Consider the following 13273-nt stretch of genomic DNA (forward strand, 5'->3'; position numbering starts at 1 on the left):
AAAACATTGCAGCTTCAACTATATAGTGATACAGTCTGTCACTATTTAACAAAATACTAAAAAAAAACATAACTATATTTTTACATTAAAAATTTTTAAATTACATTTGACATTCACTATTATATTAGTTTCAGGTGTACAGCATAGTAGTTAGACATTTATATAACTTATGAAGTGATCCCCCAATAACTCAACTACCTACATGACACCATACTTAGCTATTATAATATTATTAACTATATCTCTTATGCTATATTTTAAATCACTGTGACTATTTTGTAACTGCCAATTTTTACTTATTTCCTTTACCATATTTTTGTTTTGTTTTGTTAATCCTCACCTGAGGATATTTTCCCAATGATTTTTTTAAAAAAATATACTTTATTAATTTTTTACAGAGAGGAAGAGAGATAGAGAGTTAGAAACATCGATGAGAGAGAAACACCGATCAGCTGCCTCCTGCACACCTCCCACTGGGGATGTGCCCGCAACCAAGGTACATGCCCTTGACCGGAATCGAACCTGGGACCTCTCAGTCCACAGACCGACGCTCTATCCACTGAGCCAAACCGGTTTCGGCTCCCAATGATTTTTAGAGAGAGTGGAAGGGAGGGGGAGAGACAGAGAGAGAGAAACATTGATGTGAGACATATCGATTGGTTGCTTTCCGCATGCCCTGACCAAGGCCCGGGATCCAGCCTGCAACCAAGGTACATGCCCTTGACCGGAATCAAACCCGGGTCCCTTCAGTCCATGGGCCCAATGCTCTCTCCACTGAGCCAAAGTGGCTAGGGCTCCATCACTATTTTAATCATCCCTCTCAAACCCCTCTTCCATCTGGCAGCCATCATTTTTTTCTCAGTATTTGAGTTTATTTCTGTTTTGTTTATTTCGTATTTTAGATTCCACTTATAAATTAAATAACATGGTATTTGTCTTTGTCTGACTTATTTCCCTTAGCGTAATACCCTCCAGGTCCACCCACCTATCACAAATGGCAAGATTTCATTCTTTTTTTTTTTAATGACCAAGTAATATTCTATTGTAAATATGTACATCTTCTTTAATGATAACTATATTTAAAAATTTTTTTTCTTTTAGGTCCACCTCATTCATTTAACCGAGATGAAACAATAATCATTGCTTTAGCATCAGTCTCTGTATTAGCTGTTTTGATAGTTGCCTTATGCTTCGGGTACAGGATGCTGACAGGTAAAAATATAACTTCTTATTCTGTTGTTTATTAAACATGCCATTTAGTTGATACTTATTTTCTCCTTTTTAAAATCTTTATACTAAAAAACATTCTGTGGTACAGTAGCTCCCATTTTTCTCTCTTAACAATCCTTTTTCCTTTAGTGTTTATGAAAAGTTTCAAACATATACAAAATACTTATCACCCAATTTCAACAATTATCACATCTATACATCATCCATCTATAGCCCCACTCACTACACCTTTCTATGCCACTGGATTATTTTTAAAAAATCACATGCCATCTATGTATAAATACTTTAGTATTATTGCTGAAATAGAAGGACTTAAAATATATATAACCACAATACCGTTTCCAAATTTTAAAAAGTAACAGTAATTTCTCAGTATCATCAAATGTTCAGTTGTTTCTAATAAACTTTAGGTTCTATGAACTTTTAGGAAATCAGCACTCATTCGTTTATTTGAATAACTAATAAAACTACCTTTAATGTCTTGGCAGTATTTTTGAAGGTTTTAAACTAGGTCTGTTACTGGAATCATCTTCCAGAATTCAGATTTCATGTTATTCATCACTTATCTTAATTTATAGATAATTCTTAGTTTACTAAATAGTTTTACACCCATTGACATTAGGTATAAGCCTTGCTGCCTGTGCTTCTGTAGCTCTTCTTTTTAATGGTAATATAGTAAGAAGTATAGTAACATCTTCACTTTAAGAGAAGCACACAGTAACTACTGCTGCCTGTCCCCATAGGCGACCGTAAACAAGGCCTGCACAGTATGAACATGATGGAGGCGGCAGCGTCAGAGCCTTCTCTGGACCTAGATAATCTGAAACTCTTGGAGGTAAGGCTGCTCTTAGACTACGGACCATTCTTTTGCTCCCATATCTGAAACAGTGACTTTATTCCCTCACTGAATCACTTGTTTATTTATTCAATAAGCATTTATTGAATATCAGTTTAGTGCCAAGACTATTCTAGGCACTGAGAATGTAGCTGAACAATATAGATAACCCTCTTGAGACTTACATTGTAGTAGGAGAGAGTCTATAAACAGGTAAACCAATGTATATTATTTCAAGTAATAGTAAGTGCTATGGAGAAAAATAAAATGGACAAGAAGGTTAGAAAGTTATGGAAAAGGAGTTATTAAAGAAAGTATATTTAGAAAGGAATTGACCTTTGAGTACAGACTTCAACAGAGTTTGGGAATAAGGATGTGAAATTCTGAGAAGTATGTGCCAGGCAAGGAATCCATATTAGATTCAAGTAAATATTCCTTGTCTGTGAATATATTATATATTTGTATAGGTTCATGGGACTATTATATAATCCATAGAACTTAATTTTTATTTGGCAATTTCTCAGAAGTTATGTTAAAAGTTAATTTTTTTTCTTTTAATTTCAGAGAGGAAGGGAGAGGGATAGAGAGATAGAAACATTAATGATGAAAGAGAATCATTGATCGGCTGCCTCCTGCACTACCCCACACTGGGGATCAAACCTGAAACCCGGGCATATGCGTTGACCAAGAATTGAACTGTGACCTGGTTCATAGGTCGGTGCTCAACCACTGAGCCATGCTGGCTGGACTATGTTAAAACTTTTATCATTATGAATGTTTTATTCTTTATTAGGATAAATAAATAAACTATGATCCCCAAACCAGAGACTGTAATATAATAGATATATAAATCTGATCCTCAAACTACAGAGACTGTTAAATAGTAGACATGGTAGATTTGATAATGTAAAACTTTTTAAGAACCTTACATTTGGGAGAAAAATATAAAAACAAAGTTAAAAGCCAGATACAAAAAAAGTATTTCAACACAGAAACAAAGAATTACTACAGAGCTAGTATAAGTCATATGAAGAAATAATTCATTAAAAAAATGGACAAAGACATGAACTGTCAATTCACAAAATAAATGTGGCTAGTGAATGTATTATAATTTATTGTACAATTTACTACATTGAAAAAAAAAACTTATTAAAAACATAGGATTTTATCCTGGATTGAGCAAAAAGACACTCCCAAACATTGCTGATTTAACCAGGTATTGATAAACCTTTCTAAAGAACAGTCTGTTTGTTAAATTTTAACTTTAGAAACAGTGAGTGAAATATAACAAATATCCTTAAATTGATGATAGTAAATCCCTAACCTATTTCAATAAAAAAGTGAGGCGCGCGTGGACACCTGCCCGGCCTCCGCCTGGGCGCAGCCTGGGGGCGGCCGTGGGGTCCAAAAAAAAAAAAAAAAAAAAAAGTGAGAGAAATCCCCAGAAGCCAAAAAATGGACAGGTTGCATTTTGCTGGTTTGTTGTGCATTAAGTAACTTTTAATTTTATATCATGGGTATTGTGAATATGAAAATGCTACAGACCCTATGTTCTTTAGATTCTTCTGAAGTGTGTTTACTTTCAATGTTTGTTTTAGTAGGCAGTTATCTTGGTTGGACACACTGCAAACTCTTAGACTGAAGCTCAAATCTCAGTTCAGTTACTTTGTCTCTAGCAGGAATTTGTCCCATGCATTCACTCCATTTCCCTTTCTCTGATTCTCCTTTCTGAAAATTTCCCTTCACTTTCCAGCAGCTGTGATTACCCCAAATTCTGTCCTCTGGTTCCTGGGGCCAGAAAGATTATAGATTTTCTATTCTGTTTTTAGCTCCAATGCACAGAGCTGACTGCAGCCTGCCCTCAGGCTAAAAGCTATAAAAGGGGGTAACTCGTGCCATTCCTTTCTTCTAAGTGTTGATTCCCCTCACCTATCTAACTCCTTTTCTTCATTCTCCAGCACTTTTAGTTGCTTTTTACTTTTTTTTCTTCAGAGTTTATTGTTGCTGTCTTTGGGAAGGCTGAGTCTAGTAGTTGCTTCCTGAGCCATATAAAATGTGGACTTGATTAGTTCCTTGTCAGTGGCATAATTTAACCTTTAAGCAATAGAGAACTGTGGCACACTTATGGATGTACACTTTATTTAGTAAATTTGATTTTTCCATTGTGATTTGAATTAATACCTTGCTTGCTTCAAAAACAAATTTGCAGCTGATTGGCCGGGGTCGATATGGAGCAGTATATAAAGGTTCCTTAGATGAGCGTCCAGTTGCTGTAAAAATGTTTTCCTTCGCAAACCGTCAAAATTTTATCAATGAAAAGAACATTTACAGAGTGCCTTTGATGGAACATGACAACATTGCTCGCTTTATAGTTGGAGATGAAAGAGTCACTGCTGATGGACGCATGGAGTATTTGCTTGTGATGGAGTACTATCCCAATGTAAGTTCTTCATTCAAATAAACTGAGATTTATACAAGTAGTTAATCAGATATTCAGTAGAACATCGCTGGTTTGCAAACTAGTTTAAGGGTCTGCAATGAGAAAGGGACCTCACACAGAATGTGAATTAACTGTCACTAAGTTAACTGTTCAGTACCCCCTTATCTCTCCATCCCTTCCCTCCCCCGACCGTCTCACCCTTCCACAAGACTTTCTTGATGAAGGAAGCAGTGCTTTGATTGACATTCATTCTGGTGCAAGTTCCATATCCCAGGCTGGTTGATAATTAATACCTTGTGGACGAGCACTTTGAGTAGCACTGGCACATACATATTTACAAAAATTTCCTATTCCCTATTTATAAAACATAACAATATAATTTGTATTTGTACTGATAAGAGATATAGTGTAAAGAAAGAGTCTAAAAGACTCATTTTCTATCTTAATTTGAAATTAAAGAAGTATTTAAAATGAAATAACTTCATAATTTTAAATATTGGAAAAAATCAATATTGATCATGTTTAAATTCTTTTTTTTCTTTCTCTCTACCCAAGGAAATGTCTTACTCCTTCGAGATCCTGAAATGCCATAATTTATTAGATATCCATGGAATCCTAACCTATGCAAGTCCTTTATAAGACTTATAACTTATCTTCTAATCAAGTAAATTAATTGCAGTTTTTTTCTCTTTTTTTATCTTATTTTATCTTCTAAATAGGGATCTCTATGCAAGTATCTTAGTCTCCATACAAGTGATTGGGTAAGCTCTTGCCGTCTGGCTCATTCTGTGACTAGAGGACTGGCTTATCTTCATACAGAATTACCACGAGGAGGTAAGACAGTGAATAGAAGAGGAATGATACTCATGTGGAGTCCAAATTAAAGGGAAATTTTATTCATATCTTCAAAGTAAAAGTATATTTTATATATAGCAGATTTATTAGCCAGCCATTTGAAAGATCTGACATGAGAACTGTATTTTAAATCTAATAGAAAGAATGAGAAAAATAATTTCAGGACTCTAGAGGGGTCATGGATACCATTAAGAATTTGATTAAAGCTCTGAACACTGTCCTTGCAAAGATACCCATATAGGTATACTTTAAAAAATGTTCTTTTAATACAATTGCTCCCTGGCTGGCATGGCTCAGTGGTTGACCATAGACCTATGAACCAGGAGGTCATAGTTTGATTCCTGGTCAGGGCACATGCCCAGGTTGTAGGCTCAGTCCCCAGTGTGGAGCACGTAGGAGGCAGCTGATTAATGATTCTCTCTCATCACTGATGTTTCTGTCTGTCTTTCCTTCTCCCTTCCTCTCTGAAATCAATAAAAAAAATATTTTAAAATAAAAAAATACATTTGTTTTCTGACTTTGTTACAAAATACACCTCATATCATACGCAGCTCTAAATTAGCTTTGCTGTGAAACTGTCTTTGTGCTTTCTCAAGCTATCATCCCTTACAGCATTTTCCTGTCATAATACAGCCCAGAACATTGTTTTTTCAGTGTTTCTGACCTCTGTAGTGAAGAGAATTCTTAATGTATCAATTTCTTAGATCTTTTTCCAATGTATAATAGCATGGGTCGTCTTTTCTAGCTGCTGCTTCATATATAAATAATTTCTCCTGAATAATTTAGCAATTCATTTATCTTGACATCTTGCTTTTCCTGAATACAGAATCGACCAATGTTATTACCTGTGTAGCAACTTGATGCACTCACTCACTTTAGTGCTTTAGCACATTAACCATTTGGACTGTGTTTCCTTATTCTTACTCTTAAATATTGTTATAGCTCCTTTAATAAGCTGGCTTAGCACAGAACTTAAAAATATCTTCCTAATCCCTCTTGTCAAGGCTTTCAAGTCAAACATTGGCTGAAAAGAAGGATTGCCATCAAGTAAGAGTTTTATTTAAGTGCATATCTTAGTCTTAAACATTACTTAATATTTTCACGAGTTTACCTTTTTAAAAAAAAGAATATATATGTATATGCTATTGCAAGAAAGTATGGTAGCTGTATGAACTTAAGATTTTACCTATTATTTTAAAAATAGTCCAACTATACTATACTATTTCAAAACATTTATGAGGTATTGAGTTAAAATTTTGATTTCTTATGTTCTTTTTTGTTATTAGGAAATAAATAGGTAGAAAAAAAAACCCCACCACTACCTTTTATAGTTATGTTGTAGTCCCTGTTACTTGCATACTCATTTCATGTCCAGTAGTGCTATTTAAGCATTAATGAATATTTGAAATTATCCAAACAGATCATTATAAACCTGCAATTTCCCATCGAGATTTAAACAGCAGAAATGTCCTGGTGAAAAATGATGGAACTTGTGTTATTAGTGACTTTGGGTTGTCCATGAGGCTGACTGGAAATAGACTGGTACGCCCAGGAGAAGAAGATAATGCAGCCATAAGTGAGGTGCGTGTATACAAGAAGAATCATACAGACATACTTTGAAAACATTATGAATTGCATTTAAGAATCCACTACCTTGATAACTACTCATGATAATTATCCTTATACTAGGGGCCCAGTGCACGAATTCGTGCACCTTGAAAGGAACTGTGGGCAGTGAGGCTGTGGTAGGCACAGGGGCGGGTCTCGGCCCATCCTCCACACCTCTGCCTGGCCCCTCCGGCTGTGGCCCCTGGTCCCCTTTTTGCCCGCAGCCCCACTCCCACCGCCGCCGCACCCATGTGCTGACGGCATTGGCCCTGCTTGTACCCTGAAGGCACGGAGCGATTAAGGCCAGCGCCAGCAGCAGTGAGAGCAGGGCCGGTGCTGTCAGCGGGTGCTAGTGGCAGCTGCTGCCTCGATCGCCCCTCAGGAACAGGGGAGGTGGAGAAGCTCTCAGGGGTGGTCAGGGCCATCAGCCGCCACTCACACCCACTGATGGCGCCGAGCGATTGGGACCAGCATTGGGCACTGGCAGCGGGTGCAAGCGGGGCTGGCACTGGCAGTGGGTGTGAGTGGCGGCTCTGGCACTGTGCGAGTGGGGCCGTTGCCGGCAGCAGGCAGGAGAGGTGGCTGCCGGCCCTGATCTCCCCTCAGGAGCAGGAGGAGGTGGAGAAGCCCTGAGGGGTGATCTCGGCCGGGAGCCGCTGGTCTCACCCATTGACGGCACCCAGCGATTGGCACCGAGTGGGGCTGGTACCAGCAGTAGGTGCAAGTGCCTGGCCGGGCCACGGTGCACAGGAGCAAAGAATTTTTAGTAACAACCGGAGGCTCGCCCTGATGGCAGTGACCAATGGCCCGCCTTGGTCTGTCGCCCCTGCTCACCCGCTCCACCATCCTGCCATGACCGACGCCTGCCATGTTCCACACACATCCTCTGGTGGTCAGTGCACGTCATAGCTACTGGTTGTTCAGTTGTTCCGCCGTTCGTTCTGTTTGCATATTAGCCTTTTATTATATAAGGATTCCACCAATTATAGCATTTTAGGAATTACAAAATTAAGAAATACCAAAGACACTGCATAGAGTTCATCAGTTTATTATGGAACTCACTGCCATTCAAGTTCATTTTTTATAAGCATTAGGAAGAAATTTATAGGAACTGATTTTTGAAGTAGGAGTAAAATTATCAAGGTGAGACAGGACCTAGTCACCTTCTGATAAATCACTAGTACAATGTGGAGCGTATCCTTCTGTGGCCTTTTTCTCTGCATTTACATATATAAGTCTATCCATACATTTATATTTTTTGTGACTTTTTAAAAATATTAAGTGGTATACATATTGTTTTGCATTTTTCTCACTGTGTCTTAAAGGTGTTGTTTTTTATGTTGATATGCAATGGAAGATCTAGCTCATTATTTTTTATTGATTCTGTGTAATAGGATGTATTGACCACAGTTTAATTATTCAAGGGCATTTTATAGATTAAAAAAATAAGGTATGAACAGTTTCAGTAACATAGTTAGGGTACAATAACTTACTAACATCTTGTTGATATGAAATGGATGTATAATTTCTGTCTAATGCAGCCGTGGGCAAACTACGGCCCGCGGGCCGGATCCGGCCCGTTTGAAATGAATAAAACTAAAAAAAAAAAAAGACCGTACCCTTTTATGTAATGATGTTTACTTTGAATTTATATTAGTTCACACAAACACTCCATCCATGCTTTTGTTCCAGCCCTCTGGTCCAGTTTAAGAACCCATTGTGGCCCTCGAGTCAAAAAGTTTGCCCACCCCTGGGACTCTAATGTATGTCCTTCATTCTCATTCCGAAAATTGTTGCTCTAATTTTTCAGGTTGGTACAATCAGATATATGGCACCAGAAGTTCTAGAAGGAGCTGTGAACCTGAGGGACTGTGAATCTGCTTTGAAACAAGTAGACATGTATGCTCTTGGACTAATCTATTGGGAGATATTTATGAGATGTACAGACCTCTTCCCAGGTAAGAGATCTATCAAAAATTTTATGCAAAGCAGTTATATTTGCTTTTTCTACCTATATTAAAAAAAGTCAACTTTGTGTTTTTACTCTCTCTTTTTTAATATTTTTTTGTTGTTGATGGTGTTACAGATTTTTACTTGCATTTAAACCTTTAGTTTAGTGCCATCTAGTGTTCAGAAACATTATTAGCCGGAAGGAAAAACTTACTAAAAGGACTCCATGTTTGTATTGAGTGCAATTTAATTAATTCCTCACAATAGCTTATCTAACCATATTTAGTTTGGTCTCTGATTGCTTTAGCAGTCATAATTTTCCTTATGCACCCTCAGAGCATTTGATAAGCTACACTTACATTCTGTCCTAAATTGACTCAATAAGGAATTAGAAGCAATGAATAAACCACTGGAACACTTTTTTCTTTCTGTTTTTTTATTCTCTCTTCATGCCTTCTTACATTCCTTCATCCTTTCAGTGAAAGAACATTCATCTAATGTGAATGCTATGCTTTATTTGAGGCTTACTTGAATTAACCAGATGAATTTATGCTTTTTCCTTTTGTTAGTATTTTTTACATCACTGTCATGTGGAATCGTAACTGCATGGGGTACAGAATGATTTGATATAAATGGTATCTGTTTTATAAGAATAACACTATTAAAAATATAGAAAAAGGAAAAACAGACAATTGAATCACCATTGGACAAATTTATGAAATGGAACTATTTCATAAAAACAGAGATTAATAGTAGGGTTGAAATTTTTTGCTTTAAAAACAGTAAGCATTTAACAATAGTTTATAATTCTAAAAGAGGGGTGGGCAAACTTTTTGACTCGAGGGCCACAATGGGTTCTTAAACTGGACCAGAGGGCAGGAACAAAAGCATGGATGGAGTGTTTGTGTGAACTAATATAAATTCAAAGTAAACATCATTACATAAAAGGGTACGGTCTTTTTTTTTTTTTAGTTTTATTCATTTCAAACGGGCCGGATCCGGCCCGCGGGCTGTAGTTTGCCCACGGCTGTTCTAAAATACGATGAAATTAATTATTTAGATTAACCAGGGTCTGTCATTTCTTATTTGGAAGTATATTTTTTAGTTAATTGGAAGTACAGTGTACTCAGTTGAAGTGTTTTTCTGCAAATTGTAGGAACTGTAGTAGAATCATAGTATTATTGGAACTTTGGAACTTTTTATTTCTAGTATTGAAACTTAGGCCACAGATTTTTAAAAATATCCTAACCCAGAATTATTGTTTTATAGAAGTATGTCTGACTAAATGACACTGCCATCGCAACATTTTTAAGCAACTACTGCATTCAAAGAATAACTATTGCTTTTCATCTGGTAAATAATAAAGAACAATATTAGATGTTTATAAAGGGGAAAGGCAAAATTTTGGAAGAATTATAATAGAACTAGAAGGAGTTTTTAAAAGAAAAAAGAGATAGGGTATTACTGTTTAGTAATACAGAGTTTCAATTTGGAAAGATAAAAAACATTCTGGAGATTGATGGTAGTGATGGTTGCACAACATCATGAATATTCTTATTGCCATAGAACTGTACACTTGAAAATGGTTTAAATGGTCAATTTTATGTTATATATATTTAACCACAATAAAAAAATAAAGGAAAAAAAAGAGAGTTGCATTAAGATACCTTATAATCTTGAATATAGAAATGAGGAAGAAGATGCACATGTGAGAGAAAAGGTAGAAGAGGAATCTGTGGTTTTAATTAACAGAAGAAAGTTTAAGGAATTGAGAAATATTCAGAGATATGAGAAATAGTGAGGATGGCAGTCAGGAACTTAGGAAAAATCCTGGCTTACACTGGAAAGATGAGTAAATTATGGAGGCTTTTGGATAAAGTATTGAAGACAACTTAAGAAAAATTTTAAAAGCATTTAAAAGAAGAGGCTATTGATAGAACTAAGGTTAAAATGATTATTTAGGAATTGTCTACACCAGTGGTTCTTAACCTTCTGGCCCTTTAAATACAGTTCCTCATGTTGTAACCCAACCATAAAATTATTTTCATTGCTACTTCATAACTGTAATGTTGCTACTGTTATGAATCGTAATGTAAATATCTGATATGCAGGATGGTCTTAGGCGACCCCTGTGAAAGGGTCGTTCAACCGCCAAAGGGGTCGCGACCCACAGGTTGAGAACCGCTGGTCTACATGGACCTGGTCATTGGGAACTTAAGAGTGGATGTACTCCTTTAAGAGAACATATGAAGAGAGGAAAAATTGTTGAATAAAGACTGAATATTGCCTGGCTGGCATGGCTCAGTAGTTGAGCGTGGACATATGAACCCATTCAGGGCATATGCCCGGGTTGTGGGCTTGATCCCCAGTGTGGGACGTGCAAGAGGCCAGTGATTCTCTCTTATCATTGATGTCTCTCTCTCTCTCTCTCTCTCTCTCTCTCTCTCTCTCTCTCTCTCTCTCTCTTCCTTCCTCTCTGAAACAAAAATATATATATTTTTTAAAAGACTGAATATTAGGCCCTCCCCAAATAGGTCAGTTATGAAGACATATGGTCAGAAAAAGTGAGAAAACTGAGAAATTATAGTATCTGAAAAGTCAGTGTTAGAAAGTGTTAAGAACCAAGATTGATAGCAATAAATGTAATTGAAAGGTCAAAAGGAAATAGAACTGACAAATAATCTTTGAATTTGAATAATAGGAGGTCACTGGTATTCTCAGAGGAGTTTCTGTGAAATAGAGAAGAGAAATATTACAGAGTATAGGAGGGGAACATATTAATAAAGCACAGATAGAGGATACAGGGCACTTAAATTTTAACAGTGAAATGGGGTGGAAGTTAAAAAAAGAAAGAAGCCGAAACTGGTTTGGCTCAGTGGATAGAGCGTCGGCCTGCGGACTAAAGGGTCCCAGGTTCGATTCCGGTCAGGGGCATGTACCTGGGTTGCGGGCACATCCCCAGTGGGGGATGTGCAGGAGGCGGCTGATCGATGTTTCTGACTCTCTATCCCTCTCCCTTCCTCTCTGTAAAAAATCAATAAAATATATATATAAAAAAGAAAGAATACCCTAAACCAAGCCACATCCACCAGCCAATCAGGAGCGAATATTCAAATTAACTCAACTAAGAAGGCAGCGGCCATGGAGCTGGAGAGAGCAGGAGGCTTGGATTGCCCCAGGCGATGGAAAAAGCCAAGCTTCCCGCCTGCCCTGCAGGCCCTGAGCTCTGCTCAAGGCTACAAAGTTTCAATTATAGAAGATAAATAAATCCCAGATACCTGCTTCTAGCCCGCGGCCATGGCCAGCCTGAAAACGGCCATAAGCCCCTCACCCAGGCTGGCCAGGGATCCCAGTAGGGCCCCCACCCTGAAGGGGCTGTGGCCAGCCTGAAAACGGCCATCACCCCCTCACCCAGGCTGGCCAAACCCCCATGGGGTGAGGGTCCCCGCTGGGGGCCTTGGCCAGCCAGCAAACAGCCATCAGCCCCTCACCAAGGCTGGCCAGGCACCCCAGTGGGGACCCCCACCCTGATCCAGGACACCCTTCAGGGCAAACCAGCCGGCCCCCACCCGTGTACCCGGCAGCCCTCGGGGGATGTCCACTTGCCAGCAGGGAGCAGGCCTAACCTACAGTTGGACATCCTTAGCATTGCTGAGGCGGCAGGAGAGGCTCCCACTACCACCGCTGTACTGCCAGCCATAAGCCTGGCTTGTGGCTGAGTAGAGCTCCTCCCATGTGAGAGCGCCCTGACCACCAGAGGGCAGCTCCTGCATTGAGCATCTGCCCCCTGGTGGTCAGTGTGTGTCATAGTGACCAGTCATTCCCAGTCCTTCTGCTGTTAGGGTCAGTTTGTATATTACCCTTTTACTATATAGGATAGAGGCCTGGTGCACAGGTGGGGACTGGCTGGTTTGCCCTGAAGGGTGTCCTGGATCAGGGTGGGGGTCCCGCTTGGGTGCCTGGCCAGTCTGGATGAGGGGCTGATGGCTGTTTGCAGCTCGTCACACCCCCTTCAGGGTGGGGGTCCCCACTGGGGTGCCTGGCCAGTCTGGGTGAGGGGCTGAGGGCCGTTTTCAGGCTGGTGGGTGATTGAAGCTCCTAACCTCTCCTTTTTTTCTATGGGATTTATTTACCTTCTATGGCTGTCACTGGAACTGAGAGCCCGCTTTAGCTCTGAGGCTCAGCTCCAGCTCTGAGACCTCGGCTGCTGAAAGCAGGTATCTGGGTTTGTTTGGCTTCTATAATTGAAACACTGTTGCAGCTACAGCTCTAAGGCCCTGGCTGAAAGCAGGTTTCTGGAGTTTGTTTAGCTTCTATAATTGCAACATTGTTTCTTAGAGTGCAGCTCAGAGGCC

General features: G+C 38.9%; 1 protein-coding gene across 4 annotated transcripts in view; it reads left to right on the plus strand.

Moving 5' to 3' along the window:
* BMPR2 (bone morphogenetic protein receptor type 2) overlaps positions 1-13273 on the plus strand; it is a 125408-nt gene that overhangs the window by 88690 nt on the left and 23445 nt on the right. For all 4 annotated transcript variants that reach the window (XM_059702809.1, XM_059702807.1, XM_059702806.1 and 1 more), the window contains 6 exons: positions 1102-1212; positions 1974-2065; positions 4275-4505; positions 5225-5339; positions 6781-6941; positions 8779-8926. In XM_059702809.1, coding sequence (XP_059558792.1) covers positions 1102-1212; positions 1974-2065; positions 4275-4505; positions 5225-5339; positions 6781-6941; positions 8779-8926 — 858 coding nt within the window. The remainder of the gene's footprint in view (positions 1-1101; positions 1213-1973; positions 2066-4274; positions 4506-5224; positions 5340-6780; positions 6942-8778; positions 8927-13273) is intronic.

The sequence above is a fragment of the Myotis daubentonii genome, chromosome 7, assembly GCF_963259705.1.
Source record: "Myotis daubentonii chromosome 7, mMyoDau2.1, whole genome shotgun sequence".
Classification (NCBI taxonomy): domain Eukaryota; kingdom Metazoa; phylum Chordata; class Mammalia; order Chiroptera; family Vespertilionidae; genus Myotis; species Myotis daubentonii.